This window comes from Armigeres subalbatus, chromosome 1 (genome assembly GCF_024139115.2).
Source record: "Armigeres subalbatus isolate Guangzhou_Male chromosome 1, GZ_Asu_2, whole genome shotgun sequence".
Lineage (NCBI taxonomy): Eukaryota > Metazoa > Arthropoda > Insecta > Diptera > Culicidae > Armigeres > Armigeres subalbatus.
This window is the reverse complement of record NC_085139.1, coordinates 172,468,458-172,492,817: the sequence shown is the minus strand read 5'-3', so window position 1 is coordinate 172,492,817 and position 24,360 is coordinate 172,468,458. Positions and strand designations below refer to the sequence as shown.

General features: G+C 42.3%; 1 protein-coding gene across 1 annotated transcript; it reads left to right on the top strand.

Annotated features, from left to right (window-relative positions):
* The first annotated feature begins 2,725 nt into the window (after positions 1-2,725).
* LOC134208482 (NCK-interacting protein with SH3 domain) lies at positions 2,726-15,692 on the top strand. The gene is made up of 8 exons (XM_062684398.1): positions 2,726-3,033; positions 3,111-3,295; positions 3,606-3,755; positions 3,980-4,073; positions 4,140-5,288; positions 13,647-13,868; positions 13,932-14,104; positions 14,172-15,692. The coding sequence occupies exons 1-8, from the start codon at positions 3,006-3,008 to the stop codon at positions 14,361-14,363; spliced, it is 2,193 nt and encodes a 730-aa protein (XP_062540382.1). The 5' UTR covers positions 2,726-3,005; the 3' UTR covers positions 14,364-15,692.
* The last annotated feature ends 8,668 nt before the right edge of the window (positions 15,693-24,360 follow it).

Here is a 24,360-nt window from a genome sequence, read left to right as displayed (position 1 = left end):
ATTGGTTTGGATTGGTTTGGATTGGTTTGGATTGGTTTGGATTGGTTTGGATTGGTTTGGATTGGTTTGGATTGGTTTGGATTGGTTTGGATTGGTTTGGATTAGATTTGGATTGGTTTGGATTGGTTTGGATTGGTTGGATTGGTTTGGATTGGTTTGGATTGGTTTGGATTGGTTTGGATTGGTTTGGATTGGTTTGGGATTGGTTTGGATTGGTTTGGATTGGTTTGGATTGGTTTGGATTGGTTTGGATTGGTTTGGATTGGTTTGGATTGGTTTGGATTGGTTTGGATTGGTTTGGATTGGTTTGGATTGGTTTGGATTGGTTTGGATTGGTTTGGATTGGTTGGATTGGTTTGGATTGGTTTGGATTGTTTTGGATTGGTTTGGATTGGTTTGATTGGTTTGGATTCGATTTGGATTGGATTTGAATAGGAATGTAATAGTATTTATATTGGGTTTAGATTGGAAGGTACACAAGTCCGAACAGAGTAGTTAGGAACTTTGACCATAATCCAGAGGATCTATGAAGCTGATAATGCTGATCAGCCTTTTTGCTACTGCAATCAAGACTCCTCCACCGCATGATTTTCAACTGTTCAGTATGCCACGATTATTTCTGACTACGGTGTGATGTGTTCAGAGAAGTTGTGCGGAGAGTTGATTTAATAGTTTTTAAACCAATTTTAAGAATTATTTAGGTTCAATTTAATGAGTTCTGAAAATAAAATTTTATTGCCAAAATAATGTTTTACCCAAGATCCCGAATCACTTGCACGCTATATGACGTTGTTCTGCACCTTCTTAGTTCATGTAATTTCCCAATAGATTGCGTTGTTTTATAGCATAAGGTAATAAAATAAAACTGACTAAAAATATTTCAAGATTGTTCACTTCTCAGCAGATGTTCTCTCGGCTCACAAACAGAGCAAGAGAGCCCAGCTCCAATGTTTACAACGAAAACAAAAATACATTGGCATTTGACCCTGATGGTGGAATACAAGCAGGACACGAGCAATGCTAATGCTCGTTTTATGGGTACAAAAATAAACAGAGCGAAAATTCTTTATACTCTCTGGCACATGTCAAAAAATCATGCCCGATGTTTCTCTCCGACAATTATTCACCGATGCGTTATGTTGTTGCGAAGCTGGGTAGATAAGACGATCCCCACCAGTGCGTAAATAAAGCCAAAATAGCAACCTCTATCATGACGCGAACTCGCACCGGTCGTTGGTAAACGGGTTTGGGAAATCTTAACGCAACCTTCGGTGAATAACGAGTTGGCAAATTTTGCGACCCGCTCCAACCGTTGCCAAACCATCACACGGAGATATAGAGTAACGCATAAATAAAAAAATGTGCCGTCTTCTGAAAAATTGTTCGGTTATTCATCATCAAAACCATTGTGATGGAGGTCGGTTTAGTTTAGATTTCAACTGATTGGAGGCGCTAGTGCCTATGAAATAACCTGATAGGTTAGATATCTCGAAATCTGGAATTTTCAGAATATTGGCGTCTTCTACAAAGTTGTTTGGGTGGTCAAAACCATCATTGCGAAAATAAGTTTAATTTGAAATACAACCGCTTGGCGGCGCTAGTGAATTGGAAATAACCTAAAAGGTTAGATATTTGGATAGTTGAAATCTCAAGAATATTGCTGTCTTCTACAAAGTTGTTCGGATGATTAAAACCATCATGACGAAAGCATGTTTAGTTGATAATACAACCGCTTGGCGGCGCTAGTGTATTGGAAATAACCTGATAGGTCAGGTATCTCAAAGTATGTAATTTTTAGAATATTGCCGCCTTCTACAAAGTTGTTCGGGTGGTCAAAACTATTATGACCAACGCAGGTTTAGATTAAGACATAACCGCCTGGTGGCGCTAGTGTATAAGAAATAAACTGATAGGTTAAATATCTTAAAATCAGGAATTTTCAGAATATTGCCGTATTCTACAAAGTTACTTGCCATAAGACGAGTTCGTTCAATTCCATTTAATTCCACCACTTGGTTGTACCTTTGACAGATACTTATTTCGACTTCTACAGTAAGGCCATCTTCAGTGTCTCGTACTTGACTCTATTCGACTCAACTCGAGCGCCAACGAGTATTGCGGTTTCAAACTAAACTTCTGGTTTTGACTACCCTTTTAAATCTTACATAATAACCAACCTAACAGATAATTCGGTTGACTTTGTAGAAGATGGCCACTTTCTAACTCTAACGGATTTAGTAATATTTAACCTAACTTTTCATACACGAGCGCAGCTATGCGTATGAATTCCAAACTCAACTAGTCTCCATCATAAATGTTATGGCTACCCGAACAACTTTGTAGAAGACATAATCTTTCTAAGTCTTATAGATCTCGAGATATCCACCTCACTAAATTATTGCATATAAGCTAGCGCCACCTAGCAGATGTGTGTCTAGCTTATCTGATAATCACAAAATGCATTACGCACATATTTATATTACAAAAGTTGGAGCGCGTTCTGAAAGATATGAAAATAAATAATAATTTCTTCCTGATTTTATTTATTTCCGTGTTTGCCTCAATAGCAACCGGATATTCACCACCGGTGCGAAGCATGATTGCACTTCAACAACCTTGATAGAAACAACCGGTGCGAGAACAAGTGCATAAATAAAATATGAACGCATTTCGTTCCTATACTAGACACTCATTTGGATACACATCGGTGGGGATCGTCTAAGTAAGTACATATTAGAACCGAAGAGAACCATAACAGAGCGAGAGATATTACGATTTGCGCCTATTCTTTACCCGTACAATGTGTGCGAGGCAACCAAAGAGTACGGACGATTTTTCATCTTTCGCCAATTTGATATGGAGCAAGAGGGTGTGTGAAAGTTGTTCACTGACTCCCTCGGTTTGCGACCGAAAAACGCAGAGCAGTGATGAAAATTTGTTGATAAATGTGAAAAAAGGTTGTTGAGAATTGAGTGGTGCAAATTGTTCTAAAAAAGATATCCATAATGGGTGAAAGCTTGCTGAACGAAGCTGGTAAGTCGTGGACAATCTGCAATCAGTGCATTATGGAAAACGTAAAAAATCAATTTTTCCCATACCGATTTTTGCAGAGAGCTTCGAGATGCTGAAGGCTTTATATGATTTCACAGCCGTATATCCGAAAACCATTAGCTTTGACGAGGGAGAATACTTTATCCTACATCAGACCAGTGCACGCCAAAGAAATTGGTGGCAAGTGGTCAGTATGAAAGGCAATATCGGGTTCGTTCCATCGAATTATGTCATGAAATTAAAGGTAAGAGTAGCACACAAGGCCATAATGATACTACTAGGAAAGGATGGAAGAAAAATCGATATCATACTGCATTTTAAATAAGGTTCAGCATCCTTGTGGTTCGGCGAAAAAAAACTGAGAGGAAGCCATCAGATACTTGAAGGATGACATGATATAAACTATTCTTTGCAGTATATTTTATGTCACATTTTTGTACCCCGTTATAATGCCGTGAATATTTATGTCATAAATATATACACTCGTATTTGTACGGGGGCATGTATCGTCAAAGTATGTCGCCATGCATAATAAGTTTGCATTTTCTTGGCAGGTTGATCCCAACTTCCTGAATGGCTTCCTAGAGTCCAGTATTGAGTCGTTGCGATTGTCTACCGATAAAGAAATCAACGGTATCATCAACCGTGATGAGCTCATAGAACGACTGGTAGAGAAAAAAATCAAAATCGAAAAGATATTGAAGGTAATGAAACATTTTTTGCTTCTCAAATTACTATTTAAAAATTATTATATATTATTGTACTGCATGTATTGTTGACATTGTTTTGACTTTTGGAGGTAAAACTGTTTGAGTTTAACTATCTTTTATTTGAAATATTTATAAAGGAATTATTGTGGGGAATAAATTCAGTAAAAGTTTGGACAGTTTGAAACTAATTCTTTTACTTACTTTTTGTTACATTTCAGAGTGAGAGCTCCGATAGTGAAAGTGAACCTCCAATGAAAATGGGCAACGGTAGTATCAAACAATTTGAAGAACACTCTTGCAGTAGTCACACGGGTATGTTACTTTCATAAATAAGATAAACATTTAAAAAATATAGTAATGTTTATTTTTTTAATACAGAATCGATTACAAACAACAAAGATAAAAACTACTATCATTCGCCGGTTTCTTCCAAACATGAAAAACTAACAAAGAAATCCAAATCTAGTCCTGCTGTAGGTGCAGCGAATAATGTACCTCAATTTATACAAGAAAGTCCTAGCATGAGCATCCTGTCGTCCAAACTCAACGCAGATGAACCGCTAACGCCAACAGCCCAAGAGAACAGTGTCATCTCGGAAGTATCCGAAGCAGATGCCACAAATACGGCCACCACGACGACGACGACTACTACAAGTGATGAAATAACCGCAATTTCGCGAGGAGATGAAGAACCTCAGAAAACCGAGCAAATTGCAGAACCCGAGCCTCAAACAGATCACGAAACCGAACTAGAAACTACCAACAATGATGATATGACAGCTAGTGAAAATGAGCCTCAACCCAAAGAATCATCAACTAAAGAAACCACAAGTGATCCAGATACAATCGCCGAAAGTCAGAAGGAAATTCCATTTGCGAAAATTGAACCACCAGATGTGTATCAACTGGTAGATGCCATTCGTACTAACACGAACCTCAGCCACGAAATGTCCTGCGTCGCGCTACGCGTTGTTCTCAGCGAATTGGAACCATTGCTTCCTCAGCCAATAGTCAAACACTTAGAACCGATAGCAGTGCACCTAACGACCCCACTAGATGTGCCAGATTCTCTGTTAGCCCAAACTCACGACGCTCGTAGACTGCGAATTATTTTCAACGGGCTTTCTGATTGTAAAAATGACTCCGAGCAGCGCACGTGGATGCTGCATGAAGATGAAGCCGACATCAGCCATTACTTGAATGAGCTGATAGGAATCCTAACCGATGCCGATCCGAAGATCTGCCGTAACGAGATGGGTGTCGATCACTACCAAAGTGTGATCAATCTAGTCCTGTATTACCAAATGGAGACGCGCTGGTCAATCCGGAAACTGTTGTTGAAAGCTTTCAAAGCAATGTGCCATCTGGATTACACTACCGTTGATATTTTGTTGGGTTCTGTGCTGCCCTTGGAAATCGTCCAAGACATGATATCCAACTCGAAGGATGTGGAAAAACTGCAAGAGCTGGCCAACATGTTGATTATTGTGTTCTCTATTGGTAGACGTATGCCAATCAATCAGCAAGGTAAGATCTTTTGATGTTGCAGAGGTCCTTTTGAGGGCACAGTGGAATTGATTTCGGGGCCCGTGGACTAACGTTTAAATTAGCTACATTACGGATGTCCTTGAAGGTCGCATATGCCTTTTACAGAGTGTTTACTCATCTGTAAAAACTTTTTTTTCATGTGCTTTATATTAATTCCTAGGTGAGAACAAACGTTTTATATATGGATTTTTGCAACAAAATAATCAATTCAAACAAGCGAATATTGTAAAAAACGTTTTTCAAAAGGAATTATTGGTGACACACACAATCCTTCGAAAATTCATCCAAGGATTCTTTCAGAAAATCCTCCGGAAATAAATTCAGAAATTTCGGAACATCCTTTAGAAAACATCTTAAGAAATTGGTCCGGAAATTTGTTTGCGAATTTCTCCTGGATTTCTTACGAAAATTCCCTCAGAAAATCATTTGGGGATTCCTTTTTCTTCACGAGTTTTTTTAAAAGTTCTTTTAACAATTTCCTCGGAATTGTTTTAAGAAATTCATTTGAAAGAGGGATGGGAAAAATCAAATTTTCAAAACATCTTGGATGATCAAAACTAACCCAAGATCTTACTTTTAAATTATCTAGTGATAAAAACTCGCCAGCGATTAAGAATCGTTTGAAAATCGTTTGGCATTTACCGTTACATCTTCTTCTTCTTCTTCGTTGGCATTACATCCCCCACTGGGACATTGCCGCCTCGCAGCTTAGTGTTCATTAAGCACTTCCACAGTTATTAACTGCGAGGTTTCTAAGCCAAGTTACCATTTCTGCATTCGTATATCATGAGGCTAACACGATGATACCTTTATGCCCAGGGAAGTCGAGACAATTTCCAATCCGAAAATTGCCTAGACCGGCACCGGGAATCGAACCCAGCCACCCTCAGCATGGTCTTGCTTTGTAGCCGCGCGTCTTACCGCACGGCTAAGGAGGGCCCCGTTACCGTTACATGTTGAACTCTTTTTTCTCACTACCATGAAACCATAAGGCCAAATAGAATATATAACAGGACTGTTGACAATTAGCCGATATTAGTAAAGATCTGGGAGGGAGATCCAGATACTACACACGAAATAACAATAAAATCAAACGTCATGACGCAAGAAAATTATCGACGAGCAAAATATACCAAAGCAAGCGTCACACGGACTGACCAATTTTTGTTTTGCGTGTCATCGATGTTTTCGTTGATTTCATTGAAGCCGGTGCGTGACTTTCTCAAGTTGCATATCACGTTCCGAGTGCGGGAATTTGAAATATGAAGTGTCTCGTGAAACTCTCTCTCCCGAAGTATCGAATTAAGAAGTGTCCGGAACATAGTCGTTTTTCGCTTCCCTATGGAGGGAATCACAAAATGCGGCGGATTAAATTCAGTATAAATAAAATACGAACAAATACTGACAAGAGACAGCATCTATCTCGACCAACTCAACAACCAAAACATTCAAAGTCAATTATATAAAATTTAATATTTTTGTCGATATTTCTTCACTCCAATTTATTCCTAATAATGATATAAATTTTCACTTCGAAATAACGACATGTGCAAACGTTATCTGATTTCTAATAAAGTACGATATCAACGCAATGATATATTTTGGCAAATAATTTCATAAATGATCACCACTACACCTTTATCCCTTTTTGTTCATCGAATCATCGGTATTTTGGCGTTTGTTTATCTCCGGAAGTTTATATTTTTGAGATAAAAATTTATTGAATGAAACGAAATTAGCTTTTTGATTATGAAGGAATAGCCTTGTCGTCATGAAGAACCATTTCACAAGGACATTGCCGGTAATTGATGTTTTGGGATAAGGAAAATAATTCCCCTACATATTGATTATATTTGAATAAAAATTATATGGGATAGAATGTTTACCAATTACCAATCAAAACTACATTGTGGTCTAATGATTAAGATCTCTTAGGCTGTGAACCATTCCACCGATTCGTTTAACTTTTAGTTAAAATTTGACACTTCGATGGTTATTTTCCCATCGTGGTTAAAATTTTACTCCGTAGCCGACTCATTTGAGTTCCGACAGATTGATAGTTATTCGGAAGGAAATGGATTTGGCGCCAATTTTCTCGCGAACAAAGTTTAACTATCGAACTGTCAAATCTAACCATGCTCCGGAGCAGGGTTATTTTTAACCACGGCGAAATAACCACCGAACTGTCAAATTTTAACTAAAAGTTAAACGAATCGGTGGAATGGTTCACAGCCTTAGCAAAGGTTCTACAGTATTCTTTCTTCCAGGTTCGATTATCGATTAAGCAAATAAATAAATAAATAAATAAAAATCTGCACCAAAGAAAACTCGCGAAGTTCCTCTGAAGAATCTAAAATTAAAGTTCTTATCAAAAATTCTGACATATCGATAAAGTATAACGGTGAAAAATCATATCGTTTTAACCGTTTTAACGGTATCGATATTTTGGAAAAGATCCTTTGCAATTTTTGAGTAATTTAAAATTCTTTATGAAACGACATCTATCGCTATCGATGGTTCATAAGAAAACTTTTAAAATTGGATATGAAGAATTTTGAAGAAACTTAAAGAAATGGTTGGCAAGGATTGATTGTTCATGTTGGCAAATGTGTTTTTGTTTTCTTTTGCATTTCGAAGTAGCTTGTTTAATAACGGGCGGGGGAAAAGACGGAAGTTGCAAAGCGAAATCTCTCTTCCATGTTTTCACAATATATGCCAGATTCGGACGACGAACACAGATTTTTCCAAATCGTCAAAACCCGACTATTCACGATTAAGATTACGAAAAAACAATTTACTGTAGCTGCGGAATGGGTTGACTTTGAAAAACGTGAAACGAGCGATGCAGATAATGAATTAATAAGCGTTAAGCAAAGGGAATCATTGCAAGAAGATGTATCCTAGACGTCTCCTTTTCTTTATACAATGGACATCATTTTCAAATGAGTTTCACAGTTCGATTGTATTAGGCATTTTTTTGTTCAACAACCGTCGTTTCAAATATAGATTGATTCAATATAATTTTCTGCTTTTTATAGTTTTCAAGCAAATGATCAGTATCAATACTCCCCATTCATTAAACATTTTCAGCTAGGTCTGCGGTGACGTTTCATGACAACTAAAGTTAGGTCTGCACTGACATTCATATTTTTTGAATCTGAATCTCCCTCCCAGGTAAAGATTAATGTTTGAATGGAAATTATATGTTTATTATGCAACATTTGAGAACTTGTCGCCAGCGACAACCCGTCTACTGTTTTGACATGAAAAGTTTTCACATGAAAATTGCAATAATTATCGTCTGATAATGAATCAGCACAACACTGGGAAGAGTCACGCAGAATGGGTACGTTTGTTTACGTTTTGACAGCTTTTGCCTTTTTTAATTGAAAAACTGTCAAAACGCACGCAAACGTACCGACTTTGGGAAATCAAGGGCCATGTGGCGGAAGTGAGCAAAAGTCAAACTCGAACAAAACCGATTGGCGCGCAGCCGGTGATCAATTGGCCAACTAATGATTATATGAAATGACCAGGAAATCAGCGAACGATAAAATAATCTAGCTAGAGGGTTATGTTGGTTTGTGTCTGCAGAGAGATCTCTGCAGGAAACGACTGTTGTTGAGCTAGCCGACACAGATAAGTTCACAGAGAAACGGTATCGTTGCGAATACTGAGTTTATGATATTACGGAGAAAAAGAAAAATTTGGATAGCTTCGCGGAAATAACGCGCAGAAGGCAATCCCCGCATAGAACAAATCATACATAGTGTGCGTTGGATTGAACATGATACCAAAGCAACTGTCATGAAGCCCAAAAAATTGAATGACGTATTTATACGTATACATAACATGTAAGAACTGATCATCAGCCTTCTGTCGGTGTCAACTAACCCGAAGTGTATAGGTCCCTAATATGTAGTGGATCAGTGCTCAAGCCAGTTAATCAAAGAAATATCAAATTTAGAAGAATGTCATACAGCTTCTTGCCCTAAAAAGATTTGTTCATAATGATTGGTTTTATCGGCGGCTAACTGAATCTGGACAGCCTGTCTTTCCCACTGGGAGGCCATCGTGTCGGGCCTATTAAGAGTCCCACGATCCAAACACCATTATTTGGACCAATGCGCTTTGAACGGAAAACGATAGTTCTGGTAGGTCCTCCCCCTGCTCAAGCAGCTTTCCATCGAAAAGCTCTCTGTTAAAACCTAACCACGTCCTAGGCAAGTTCCACAACTCGCAGCGACTAAGGGAAGGATTGATGAACATCACGTTCATAGTCCTTCGTCCTTGTTTTTCTCAACATTGTATTGAATATAGAAATGTCATAGATATAAATGCACAAAACATCACAAATTTAGCACTAGCTGCCTTTGATCAAAAACCCGGAAAATATTCATTGGAGACGCTTTGAATTTTCCAGGACTCCCAATTTTTCTTGCAATGCGTAATAGCCGTCCGTGTCCATTCGACACAGTACTGCGCGTTCTCGTAAGGATTGCAGGTATCATAAAAAGAATACAGTAACGCGACGAAGCTTGGAGAAACTAGGGTAGCGTGCGAACAAATTGTCGTGGAAATAGTTCTAAATGGCGCTCATTGCAACGTGAGACACATTACGTTCTTTGGTGGTAGTCTCTGCTACTTCTAGAGTTTGGCTACCACAATTGTAGGACCCACGAGACCAAGTGGATCGAAGATTTGCGCGATGTATGACATCACCTTTCGCTTTGTCAGAACAATGGCCGCTACTGACAGCTGGACTTTGAACCGTAATGAGTCGGTTCTCGGTTCCCATATGAGTCCCACAGTTGAAACGGCCTGCTCGTCTTGAAGTTCAGGCAGCGGTTTAATCTCCGATGGAACTCCATGTAGAACTTCCGGAACATTCGATGCCTATCTCTTGATTGGGAAGCCTGCTGTCTTCAGCATCGACGTTACTTGTTGCCTCACTTCAATTGCAGATTATTCGTCATCAGCGCCCGAAAGGAAATCGTCGACGTAGAATTCGTAAATTACTGGAACTACTGCAGCTGGAAATTGGTGTCCATTGTCGTGTGCAATCTGCTGCAGAGTCCTCGTTGCAAGATACGGCGCAGACGCGGTACCGTAAGTCACCATCTGCAGTTCATAGGTGGAAATAGGATCATTGAAGTTTGTCCGGAAGTGAATCCGCAGGAATTTACGGTCTTCCAGAGTGTGGAGCATCTGCCGATACATTTTCTCCGCATCGGCGACAACAGCGACGCAGCGAATGCGGACACGCAGCACGATGGAGAGGAAATCCTCCTGAACGACTGGTCCAACCAAGAGTGTGTCGTTTAATGAATATCCAGAGGATGTATTGCACGACGCATCGAAAACGACCCTAACCTCTATAGACGTGCTCGACTCTTTGAAGATGGCGTTGTGCGGTTGATTGTCGTCTACTGGATGGATGAGCTTCTTCAAATGCCCTAACTGGAGATATTCGTCCATAAAACGATGATACGCGTCCTTGGTGGCAGGATCACGCTCTAGACGCCAATAGACACTCATAAGACGGCGATCTGCGATATCCCTTTAGCTTCTTGAGACAATATCGGGATTGTTGGTTCGAGGAAGTCTGACGATATAACTTCCAGAAGTATCACGGGTGGTAGTATCTACGGAGTGCTTCTCACAACGATCTTCTTCAAGGGATAGTGCTGGTCCGTCGGAGATGCCCTCGATTTCCCAGAACTTCTGGAGCGTAGCTTCTAACGAATCATCTTTCGTAGACAGGTTGCAGATTCGAGGGATACAATTGTGTTGACTGGAAGCGGTGCCAGCGACAGTCCATCCGAATGGTGTTTCAGTCAACTATGGAAGTCCGTCCCCTAATGGAATCTTCCGACCACTATGGATCTCCCAGAAGGCTTCACTGCCGATAACGAGGTCTATCCTCCCTGGCATATGAAACTGAGGGTTGGCGAGGCCAACAGTGGGAATATCCCACGTTGAGATGTTGAGTGGTATGGTCAGTAGCTGTGCCGATGGATTTTCAAGAATGAGGTACTGTAGCTTCGTCGCCCTTGTTCTCGACTGGATGGTGGCGGTAGTTGTACTTTTCACACTGTGCGTGGAGAGGCCGATCCCTGTTATGGATATGTCCACTTTCGACCGGGGGTTGAATAGTAGCTTCGCCAATAGCTTCGAAATGAAGTCGGGCATTGAAGCCGAGTCCAGTAAGGCCCGTGCCTGGAACTCGAGTCCGTGATCATCTACGACATTGAGGACAATCGTTTCATACAAAACAGTATTGTATGCACTTCTGACTGGCATGCTTACATTATTGGGAGGAGCGGAGCTCCGATTGCCCACTAGTGAACGGAGACGGTTGTTGAACGGAAACAGTAGATGACACGAATGAACTCGACGACGACGACGACGACTTAGATAAAGCAGCGAATGATGTCTTTCGTGGCACGTACGGCATGAGAACTTCCACGTACATTTCTTCGACTGATGTCCACTGCACAGACAGTTCCAACACTACCGCTTCAGCGTGACGAATTCTCGTCGAAGGCGTTCATCCTTTCCGAGGAAGATAGGACAGTTGCACAGGACGTGATTGTCGGGAGCATGACAGTAGACTTCGCTATCTAGTCGCTCGATTGTGTACTTTCTGTCCTCCTTTTTCACTTTGTCTAGAGAGTCGATTCTCACTTGCACTTGGCACCTGTCACGCAATAGATCGAATTCGGCGATGAACTTCTCAACCGCTTTTCGCATAGCGATCAAAGATTCCCGCTGGAACACTTTCTCCCCGAGGATTTTCTCTTACTTGGGCGGCATTGTCGGCGAGCATACAAACACGGAAAACGTACGGAAACGGTAGCAAATCGGAACTGATCTTTTCCCGATGCGAGCTACTCGTTTCTTCGTGACAAAAACCGAACCGAACCTGCGAGGCGAATACACAATCGAACGAATCAGATCCTTCCCGTCGCGCTGTATTGGCCTTCGCGAAGAAGAAATCGACGGGAAAGGATTGTTTTAATCGAACGTATTGCTCCTTCCCGTCGCGAACAGACCCAATCCTACACGGTAACACAATCAAGGGCGCGAACGGTTTCCACTTGAATTGTGTACCGTTTCCCATCAATTTCCACAATGACTTAACAAATTCAGAAAAAGTCACCCAACTCTCGTCAACCAAATTAAGTTGAATTCAATCACCTGCTTGATGACCGCAGATGAACCCAAGATAGTCACAGAATGTCTTCTCCTGCACCAACAGAGTAGTGTCCGCCTCGACACTATCTCAAGTGGAAAAGTTCTTCCACCAAACACACAAAATTTTCTTCACCCACTCTAGACCAACATTTGAAAAAGGCATAACAGCCAAAATTTATTCTTTCTGATTCTTTGTCCACATATATAGCTATATATGTAGAAGGAATAAATTTTGATTTGTTACGCCCTTTTTAAATGTTGGTCTAGTACTGATCGATCGCTTTGATTACGGGCTCAGGCTTTGATTAGCCAACAGCGTGTTGCTATCGAGCGCGCGCAATTTCACTTTCACTGGGATCGTTCATTCGTTTTTCTCCATACACTATCACTGAGGTGTACTCGCCTTGGTAGCAACCTCCGAGCGCGATGGGGATTACTTGCCAACGTACAATGGCCACACAATTGAACAGCGCGTCTGGTCAGCACTTTGTTCGTTTACCGGCACTTTATAGCACTTTCCGACCGCGGATTGGCATTCGATTCGGTTCAAAAGACCAAAAAATGTTCGAGCGCGAACTTTTCGGTAATCGAAGGATTTTCTTCGCTGCCTTAGCAGCCACCGAAAAGAACTGAGTCCGGCTCTGAATACACGCGTGAGTGCTGGCCAGGGGCTTGGGTCACTCACGCCTATTGTATCCAGGAAAACGCACTGGTTCTTCAGAAATAGGTTGTCTTGGCTCTTGGCTGTTTTAATTGTGATTGCACACATAAATGCAGATATTACTGGGGTCTACTTTTAGCCTTGTTAGTTAAAGCGTAGGATTGCTAATCCGAATATGGTGAATTCGACCTCGTTCCGGTCTAATCTTCGGGTTGGAAACATTCTCGAATTCCTTAGCATAGAGTATCCATCCAATATACAATATATGTACATATTTATGCAAATGCAGGCATAGGATGGGTTTCAATTAAGTATAATGATTTCCACAGTATTAAGTTTAATAATAATTTAAATAGCAAGCCTGGTGGCCACGAGATGGTCACGCCATAAGTTTTTATTTGAATAAATAATAGTCCAACTTATATAGCCTCTACATGTGTTATAATATATTTCAATGTCTATTTCATTCTTTTTTTCAGAACATCTTCGATCCGATTTTGTTATTTTCCTGTTAAACTTGATTGAAAATCCACCTGAAACGGATGTCCATAATGTACTGTCGGACATCATGATTAACCTGATTTTATCATTCAATCTACAGTTTGAAAGCTTCTCCGACAATGTAATATTGGAAGCGATGGAACACATTCAAACGGCTAAAACGTTCACGGAAAAAATATTGGTTCTAATTAATCGAGAAGGTAAAAAGAAACAAGTAGGAAATTGTGGTATCAGAAAAAGTTTAATTCTTATTACAATTACAGAGGACCCTGTCCATACCTTGAAGCACACCCCAGCTCACATCAATCCAGTTTTAAAAATGTTAGTAGATCTATTTAGCAGGCCTGAAACTGCTTCCATATTTTACACCAACGATCAAAACGTCCTAATTGATATTTTAGTACGACAATTGTCGGACCTTTCTGCAGGCGAACCGGTAACATTCATGAATCCCATACTTTCATCCCATACCAATCTATTCATTTGAAACATTTTTTTTCCAGATTCGCAAATGGTACCTAGAGCTGTGCCGGAAAATCGTTCGAAACACCGGCTATGCGGAACAGCAACATCGAAAGCAAGATCTGATCAAGATATTCACGCGCATCTTCTGCGAAGAAACGGAATGCAGCGCCGGGGATCAACAAATCGTGCGCGAAATCGCCAACGAGTTTCCCCAAATTTTCAAAGCGTGAAAGATGACGTCTTCCAGTAACAGACGCACCAAGCAGTCACCAAGCAACTTGACGGTGTCCTCAGTAGCAATAAAAGCGTTCGAATGGCATCAAAAACTAACCTGCAGCAAATGGATACTGACAAAGGTATACACAACTTGGTGGAGATATTTGTTTGTGTTTTCTATCTAAGCTACTGTTAATAGGAAGTTGAGTATTTGTTTGAAAAGCGATGGATATTTTGTTACCAAAGATAGTTTTAGACTAAGTAATGCTCTACATCTGATGTTCTTCGAAGTAAGTAGATATACTCAATTATGTTCTTATGAAAATATGACAAAAAATCGTGACGGAATCCAAGAAAGTCGAAAAAGACGAGAACCTACAAGGACAAAACGCCAAGCCTCAATTTTCAATCCTAAATATTTATTTGGAATCAATGCATTTAAATAATTAATTCCTCTGAGGCAATATTCAATGATTTTGGTTGTACTGTTTCCCTCTTGCGTCTAAGTAGAATTAATGAACCGAGCGTAGCGCTCGCTAATCACACGATTTACATAGTGTTGGTGAAATCTTGAATTACCCTGAACGCCTAATACTTGAAGATGGACTAAACTCAAAATTAACCCTCAAGGGTAAATTCAAAAATTGTGCCATGAAAATAGCTCTGGGTGCCTACCGAATCGACAACTCGATGACTGAGTTATTCCCAATGGTTGAACAATCTTTTCGGAGTTTGAGTTTAATCTGAAAATAAGACAGCTACCGCAAAAAAATATTACGAGCATTTTAAACTAAAACTTATAACATATTCAGGTTTCTATCCGAAATACATTTGTTACTACGTTCACATTACAAGCTACATCATTTGATATAGAGTATGGATCTTTATAAAGAGATTCAGATCCCCGTTTACACGGTTCCGTTTGAATGATTTTTCTGGGTAAGAGTATTAGGCTACGTTAAGGGATGCTAACTTGAAGTCACCCAACAGTAAGCCAACATTACTAAACGTGGGAATCTGAGTAGTACATTTCACTCTCTAAATGGTCTACTGGAAACAATTGCGATCTTGTTCATACAAAAGAGTAGTACTTAGTCGTGAATAAATCATTATGATCAAAGCGATAACTCTCGAAAAGTCTGCCCGATATCCATATCGATTTCTAATCAGTTTGATAGATGTTTGGAATGTCTTCAGGAAATCCAGGAGGAGATTGGCCGGCTGAAAACAATAAAACCCATGGGGTTGGACAACTACCAGAAGAACTGTTTAAAAACGGTGGTGAGGCAATGGGTAATTACCAAAATTTGGGAGGAGGAGGTTCTACCGCAGGAGTGGAGGGAAGGTGTCGTGTGTCTTATCTACAATCACATTGCTGAACGCCGCCTTATTATTTATTTATTCAGACTAAGGCCGAAGTGGCCTGTGCGGTATGTAAGAGTCTTCTCCATTCGGCTCGGTCCATGGCAACACGTCGCCAGCCACGCAGTCTACGGAGGATCCGCAAGTCATCTTCCACCTGATCGATCCACCTTGCCCGCTGCGCACCTCGCCTTCTTGTGCCCGTCGGATCGTTGTCGAGAACCATTTTCACCGGGTTATTGTCCGACATTCTGGCTACGTGCCCGGCCCACCGCAGTCGTCCGATTTTCGCGGTGTGAACGATGGATGGTTCTCCCAACAGCTGATGCAACTCGTGGTTCATTCGCCTCCTCCATGTACCGTCCGCCATCTGCACCCCACCATAGATGGTACGCAGCACTTTCCTTTCGAAAACTCCGAGTGCGCGTTGGTCCTCCACAAGCATCGTCCAGGTCTCGTGTCCGTAGAGGACTACCGGTCTAATGAGCGTTTTGTAGATGGTCAGTTTGGTACGGCGGCGAACTCTATTCGATCGAAGCGTCTTGCGGAGTCCAAAGTATGCACGATTTCCAGCCACTATACGCCTCCGAATTTCTCTGCTGGTATCATTTTCGGCAGTCACCAGTGAGCCCAAGTACACAAATTCTTCTACCACCTCGATTTCTTCACCACCGATGCCAACTCGCGGTGGGTGGCTCACATTGTCTTCTCTTGAACCTCTTCCTATCATGTACTTCGTCTTCGACGTGTTGATGACTAGTCCGATCCGCTTGGCTTCCCTCTTCAGTCTGATGTAGGCTTCCTCCATCTTCTCAAAGTTACGTGCCATAATATCTATGTCGTCGGCGAAGCCAAATAGCTGGACGGACTTATTGAAAATTGTGCCACTCGTGTTAATCCCTGCTCTTCGTAATACTTCCAAAGCGATGTTGAATAGCAGACACGAAAGACCATCACCTTGCCGTAACCCTCTGCGGGTTTCGAAGGGACTCGAGAATGCCCCTGAAACTCGAACTACGCACATCACCCGATCCATCGTCGCTTTGATCAACCGTGTCAGTTTATCTGGAAATCCGTTTTCGTGCATTAGCTGCCATAGCTGGTCCCGATCGATTGTATCATATGCGGCTTTGAAGTCGATGAATAGATGATGTGTGGGCACGTTGTATTCGCGGCACTTCTGCAGTACTTGGCGAATGGCGAACACCTGGTCCGTGGTGGAGCGTTCGCCCATAAAACCCGCCTGGTACTGCCCCACGAACTCCCTTGCAATTGGTGCTAGTCGACGGCATAAAATTTGGGAGAGTACCTTGTAGGCGGCGTTCAGCAATGTGATTGCGCGGTAGTTGCTACAATCCAGCTTATCGCCCTTTTGTAGATGGGACACACGACACCTTCCATCCACTCCTGCGGCAAAACTTCCTCCTCCCAAATCTTGGTAATGACCCAGTGCAGCGCTCTAGCCAGTGCCTCACCACCGTGTTTGAATAGCTCTCCTGGTAGTTGGTCAACCCCAGGGGCTTTGTTGTTCTTCAGCCGGCCAATCTCCTCCTGGATTTCCTGGAGATCCGGGGCCGGTAGAATTATGTCCTGCGCGCGTGCTCCTAGGTCCATCACCATACCGCCATCTTCGTCTGCCACATCGCCATTCAGGTGCTCTTCGTAGTGCTGCTGCCACCTTTGAATCACCTCACGCTCGTTCCTAAGAAGGTTCCCGTTTATGTCCTTGCACATGTCTGTTCCGCGCCCGTTTATATCGTGCCTCATTCGCCCTCGTGCGGTGTTGCAGCAATCTCTCCCATTCTGTCTTCGCCGTCATACCAGTCGTTTCTCTGATCCGGGAGCACCGTGCCAAGTGCAGCGGTTACGGTGCTACCAATGGCGGATCGAATATCTCTCCAGCCATCTTCAAGAGACGCTGCGCCTAGCTGCTTTTCCGTTGGGAGTGCCACTTCCCGTTGCTGTGCGTATTCTTGGGCTAGTCTACCGTCTTGTAGCCGCCCAATGTTAAGCCGTGGCGTCCGACTACAACGCGTGTTGTACACCGTCAAGAGTTTTGAGCGCAGGCATACTGCAACGAGGTAGTGGTCGGATTCAATATTCGCACTGCGGTAAATGCGGACGTTCGTGATGTCGGAGAAGAATTTACCGTCGATTAGAACGTGGTCGATTTGGTTTTCCGTTTCTTGGTTAGGTGATCTCCATATGGCCTTGTGGATATTTTTGCGGGGAAAGAAGGACCTTTCGGACTACCATTCCGCGTGAGGCTGCAAAGTTTATGCATAGTTGACCGGTCTATACATTTCCTCCATTCCTACCTGCGCGTTCATGTCACCGATGACGATTTTGATGTCCCGCAGTGGGCATCCATCGTATGTCTGCTCCAGTTGTGCGTAGAACGCTTCTTTCTCGTCGTCGGGTCTCCCTTCGTGTGGGCAGTGCACGTTGATGATGCTATAGTTGAAGAAACGGCCTTTAATCCTCAGCTTGCACATCCTTGCGTTGATTGGCTGCCACCCAATCACGCGTTGGCGCATCTTTCCCAGCACTATGAAGCCGGTTCCCAGCTCGTTGGTGGTGCCACAGCTTTGGTAGAAGGTAGCCGCCCGATGCCCGCTTTTCCACACTTTCTGTCCTGTCCAGCAAATCTCCTGCAGCGCCACGACGTCGAAGTTGCGGGGATGTAATTCATCGTAGATCATCCTGTCGCAACCTGCGAAACCTAGCGACTTGCAGTTCCATGTTCCAAGCTTCCAATCGTGATCCTTTATTCGTCGCCTAGGTCTTTGCCGATTATATCGAGTCGCATTATCTCTTATATTGTTCGTAATTATTGGTTTTCCAGGCGGCTTATTGGGCCTGCGCAAACCTCCTGTCTCGCCGGAGGGCCGTCGTGTAAGGGCTGTTTAGCGTCCCACCTAACACCAGGACTTGGACTTGCGCTTTGAGCGGCACACGGTCGCTTTGGCGGAGCCTACTTGCGGATGCATGCAGCTTTTTATAGAGGTTTAACAGGGCCCACTGTCAAACCCCACCACATCCTAGGCAGGCGCCACAACTCGCAGATGGCCTGGGGAGGGATCGTCAAGCCCTTGGACAAAGTCCCTGCTGCCCCCCTGAACGCCGCCTACAAGGTACCAAATTCTATGCCGTCATTCATGGAAGAACGCTGGACAACGAACCCTACGCCAAATATTGCAGTAATGCCGCGATTATAATATCTATTTATCGGCTTCAAAGCCGCATATGATACAATCGAATGTGATCACCTATGGCAACTAATGCATGAACACGGATATCCGGCTAAACTGATACGTTTGATCAAAACGACGATGTTCGAGTTCGAGTTTCAGGGGCATCCTCGTGTTCATTTGAATGCTATTCAATATCGCTTCGGAGAGAGTAATACGAAGGGCAGGGATTGGCACGAGTGGTACGATTTTCACGAAGTCTGTTATTTTGTTTCGCCGACGACTTTGACACCTAACACTCATCACGAGTTTGTATATGATGACGAAATAGTGTGGTTGAAGGATTCGTGTACTTGGGCTCAGCGGTGACCTTCGATAGCCATACCAGCAACGCGGTGCAGATGGAAGAAGGTGGCGAATGAAGCACTAGTTGCAACAGATGTTGGGAGAACCATCCACCGTTCACACCGCGAAATTCTCAAGAATACGGGAGGCGGGCACGTAGCCAGAATGTCGGATAATAACCCGGTGAAAATGGTTCTCGATAGCGATCCGACGGACACAAGAAGGCGAGGTGCGCAGCTAGCAGGGTGGATCGATCAGGTGGAAGACGATTTGTGGACCCTCCGCAGACAGCGTGGCTGGCGACATACAGCCATAAATCGATCTGAATGTAAACGACTGTTATGTACTGCACATGCCACTAAAAAAGTCCATAGGCAACTTGGACGACTTAAACTGTTCCATACCAACACTTTAAGCAACTCGTCTTTGTAGCTACGTAGGCTGAGCTTCAACACTCTGTCTTTTCGTTAAACTCCCACTACATATAACCCAAAGAAAGTTGCTCGAATTCTGCCCTCATTTTTGCTGTGATCTTCACAACTTGCGATCCGTCGAGGCACGCCATTAACATATCGTCAACGTACACTATCAAAATCTCTTCTAAGCTTCCGATCCAAAAGATATTTTAGTTACAAGATAAAGATTGTCGCTGTCGTCGCTGTCCGGAACATCTTTTGCTGGCGAGGATAGTGTGCTAAATGTCAATGAAGGAAAAATACATACAATTTGACAGTTCGGTACCCAACATGTTTCGGACAGCAGAACAAGCGACAATGTATATCTTTGTAACTAAAATATCTTTTTCCGATCTCCCTGACCTGGCCTAGTCCTGGTGTTGGGTGGGACTTTAAACAAATTTGACCCGACTGATCAAGCGTCTGTCCACCAAGGAGGTGCGGCTCCAACAGCGTCTGTTCTGGCATCCAGCGGCTGAGTATGAAATGCTATTCCCCGGAAGCTATACCTAAGATGGCAGTCCCATCCCGGTGGATAGGGAACCTTGGGCCAACAACCTACTGTTCCCGAAACATCAATTTGTTCGAGAATCCGATAATGGAAGAATACGGACTGATTTTACGGCGACGACTCTTAGCGCGAAACAACGGACACGAATAGGAACATGGAACGTTTTAACCCTAGCCCAGCAGGGTAAATTGGCACAACTTGCCAATGAGGCACGCCGCATGAAGCTTGAAATCCTCGGGCTGAGTGAAGTCCGTTGACCAAACTTTGGAGAACACAGAACGCCGTCGGGACAAGTTCTGCTATACTCTGGTTTACGAGGTGAAAGGATAATCGTTGCCAGATTTAGAACACGGGTCCGAAACCTTACTATAATCCAATGTTATGCGCCAACCGATGCTGCCGATCTGCAAGACAAAGAGAATTTCTACAGTCAACTCAATGCCGTCGTAGATAGAATTCCGAAGGGTGATATCAAGGTCTGTTTGGGCGACTTCAATGCGAAGATCGGATCCGACAACTCGAACCATGAGCGCATTATGGGACGCCATGGTCTCGGAGAAATGAGCGAAAACGGAGAGCTGTTCGCAGAATTTTGTGGTAATAACGACATGGTGATCGGGGGATCGCTCTTCCCTCATCGACCGGTTCACAAGGTCACGTGGGTCTCCCGTGACGGCTTTACAGAAAATCAAATCGACCACATCTGCATCAGCCGGAAATGGAAACGGAGCGGGCTGTTATGGCAGCCTCAGACCATGGAGCACCTAAACGACTTCGAATTGGCTGATGACGTTGCACTCCTCGCGCAACGGCGCTCTGATATGCAGAGTAAGCTCAACGACCTTGCCAAGCGCTCCTCCTCGGCAGGTTTCAACGTCAACAAAACCAAATCGTTGGATGTAAACACGGTGACTCCTTCCAGTTTCATAGTAGCCGGGTGTGTATCAGTGGAGAACACTCAACGGCTGCAGGTGTTCATTAACAGATGCCTGCGGTATATAATTCGGGCCTGGTGGCTTCACAACTGGATCTCAAACAACGAGCTCCATCGTCGTTGTCACCAGAGGCCGATAGCAACAGAAATTCGGGATCGGAAGTGGGGCTGGGTCGGCCACACTCTACGTAGGGGCGGAAACGAAATCTGTAAACAAGCATTAGACTGGAACCCAGCGGGACATCGCAGCAGAGGCAGATCCAGAGGTTCTTGGCGGCGAAGCCTCAATAAAGAAATAAAAGAAGTCGACCGAAATCTAACCTGGCAACAGGTTAAAGCGATAGCCGGGCAATGCTCAGGAGGTGTACAGGATCCATAAGTAAGTAAGTAAAGATCTCCCTGACGTCTAAACACAGGTTTGCCATGCCCACTTCGAATCCAATTCTAATTGGAACTTCATCCAGTTGGTGCCACCGAGAGCAATGTTCTTAATGTTACTTGACACGTGACTGGTGCGTAAACATCTTCTACTTCAAGCGCTGAGGGCTGTGCAAAGCTTTGGGCTACCAGCCTAGCTTTGTGCTTCATGGCTTGGTTTTCTTCATTCTCTTTGTATATCCATTTTGAATCAATGAGTTTTTGGCGTAGCAAATTCGTCCCGAAAAGTGGTCAAGGGGCTAATAACTTAGCCGTCTTCCAACCGATGTTGGAGATTTTAATGTTACTCGATTGGCGAATTGGCAGTGTTGAAAATCGGTAAACCATTCAATCCCGTATGTGCATCGCAAGCATGCACACAAGATACATATTCATGCAATGGCGATCATAAAACAAATCAGAAGGGTTGTTTATAAGACACGACGCCGCAAGGTTGGACAACTTAATGTCATCGTTGCGATGTTTCTTCGGTTGTATGACATTCGCCAGAAAATCATTTGTCAGAATGCACCATTCCCCAGAAACGGTCATCACCTATTTGCCATGCGCGCGTTTGCCCAGTATGCGCAATAACTGCCACAATTTTCCACAAAATCCAAACTATCTAGTGGTTGCTGTTAGTGATTCGAAAAGCACATCATTGGGAATAAATTGGTTCTTCTCTGGGCCAACATTCAATATAAGAAGGAAGGAAGGATATTATATTATATAGTGCTGGACAATCGATGTGGCTCATGGGCCATGAGCAGGAAACCCCGAATCCTCGTTTGAGGGTCGTTGAACTTCAAAAACTCGTCTGGTCCAGTTTCCTAACCCACTCATCTCATAACATCGTTATTTTCTGTAGACTATCGAAGGTGATCGAAGTGTAGTATTGCTTCCCCTCTCTAGTTAGTTATTCCGCCACTACACCAGTTGGCGACACGCTGTTCATTGTTGTGGACAGTTATTCATCTGAATTAAAAATTTCAAGTTACGTTGTATCAAACAATATAGCTCATAGTGTGGACGTAGTTATAAAAATACTAATATCTACACTTCATTTGAAGAACAATAGTTATACTGTCTTTTACTAATAGGTCAAGCAGCTGTTTTAACAAGAAAAACATCTTCATAAATTAAATATTTGAATTTTTATCATTATTTATCTCAGAGTCTAGAAAACAATGGCCTCAGAATTAGCCCTTTTTTCACAAAAAAAATACTATGGAAAGCGTTTATTTCGTAGTTTACATAGCATTATTCTTATCTTCATGAAAAAGCATAGCTTAATGATGCCATTGAACACGACTATATTTACTCTGAGTAACGTAAACAGGCTCCGTGAAAATGGATTAACAATTCATTTGTAGATTTTATAAATTTTACATTTGACTAACACAGACATACGAAAAGTAAACGGCGTGTATTGTTGGTTTTTAAGACCTTAGAAGCGGGAAATGTTTATTTGTCCAGTGTAACTGAAATGATTGCAACAATCCAATGCTACAAAAAAAGATTTCAAATTAATATTGTTTCCAAATAATTCAACTTTCCGAGAGAGGCATTTATATAGAACTTATTGCGCATACCTTCAATAATTTAAACAAACGACTTTGAATAGATACTGCGACGGGTATTAAAAACATCAACGATCTCGATACCAACACTTTATACTTTTGAAAAAAAGGGGCATAAAATGCAAACTACTCATACAGACGAAATTAATTTGACTTGTTATTCGTAACAAGATTCTTTTGGGAAAAAAGTCCTTTTTGTTCATTTACTGCTGGCCGCAGTAATTCTAATAATTACCCAACAAACAAAAAAAAACATCATTTGAATTACATCGAATCAGCATTCCGTAAACTTTTGCCATAGAAAAATGCATAATTAATCGTTTTTCTACCGGAAAACGTGGTGCTGTTATCAAGGTTTATAGGAAAATGAGTAGATTTGGAATATTTGTAAAAGTTTTTGTTTTCGCAATGGGTTCTAGAATCATTGCAAACATACACTACCTAGATGATACCGTTATTAGTTTAACGAACCTTTAACACACCCACTCTATTTGAATCGTTGAACGTGAAACAACATTTTAATATCCAAACATAACTTTTAGATGAGAAGGAAATTTTAACAAACTTTGAAAGCTACTGAAGGCCAAAAACGAAAAAATACAAGACAGATAATGCCAACATAATTAACAAATTTTAACAGAACTTGGAAGGACAACAAAAAGATGTCTAAATGATCTATGATAAAGCAGTTAGTTATATTTTGGTAGGTTACATAATGCATTTGAAGTTTATAACAGAGATATAGCAGAAGAAAAAAAATTAAAAAGAATAATAGAATGGTAAAACTTTGAAGATTTGTTCTTGGAGCTGAGAGAACGGTAATTGCGTTTTTGAACTATAGGGGGATCAGTTGCCAATAAATATTATAATCAATGGGTTGCACCAAAATTTGTTCGATGACAAAATCCTGTAGAATATCGTATGTGTTTGCATGATTGTTTGCGCAGCCGCTTCGGGTTTGCGGTTTAGCGCTTTAGTTCAGTCTCGGCAGTGTCCCATGAAAAGGCCAATTCGGGTTCGAACATTTAGTAGTTTGTCAATAACTCATTCAAAGGCTGTAAGGTAAGGTGGAGAGTTTGCAGTAGTTACGAGCAAGTAAGTGCAGTGCGTGTTTCAGTCGTCGGGAAAATAATAAAATATCTATTCGGTGCTCGGTGGCTCATGCGCGTGTATTGCGCTTTGCTCCAGATGCTGGTGACGTACTTCCACAATTCCT

Excerpts from the sequence above, each read along its gene's own strand:
- LOC134208482 (XM_062684398.1), top strand. The coding sequence starts at position 3,006 with ATGGGTGAAAGCTTGCTGAACGAAGCTG. Across the intron at positions 3,756-3,979 it reads AAATCGAAAAGATATTGAAG|AGTGAGAGCTCCGATAGTGA; the intron begins GTAATGAAACAT and ends GTTACATTTCAG. Across the intron at positions 4,074-4,139 it reads CTCTTGCAGTAGTCACACGG|AATCGATTACAAACAACAAA; the intron begins GTATGTTACTTT and ends TTTTTAATACAG.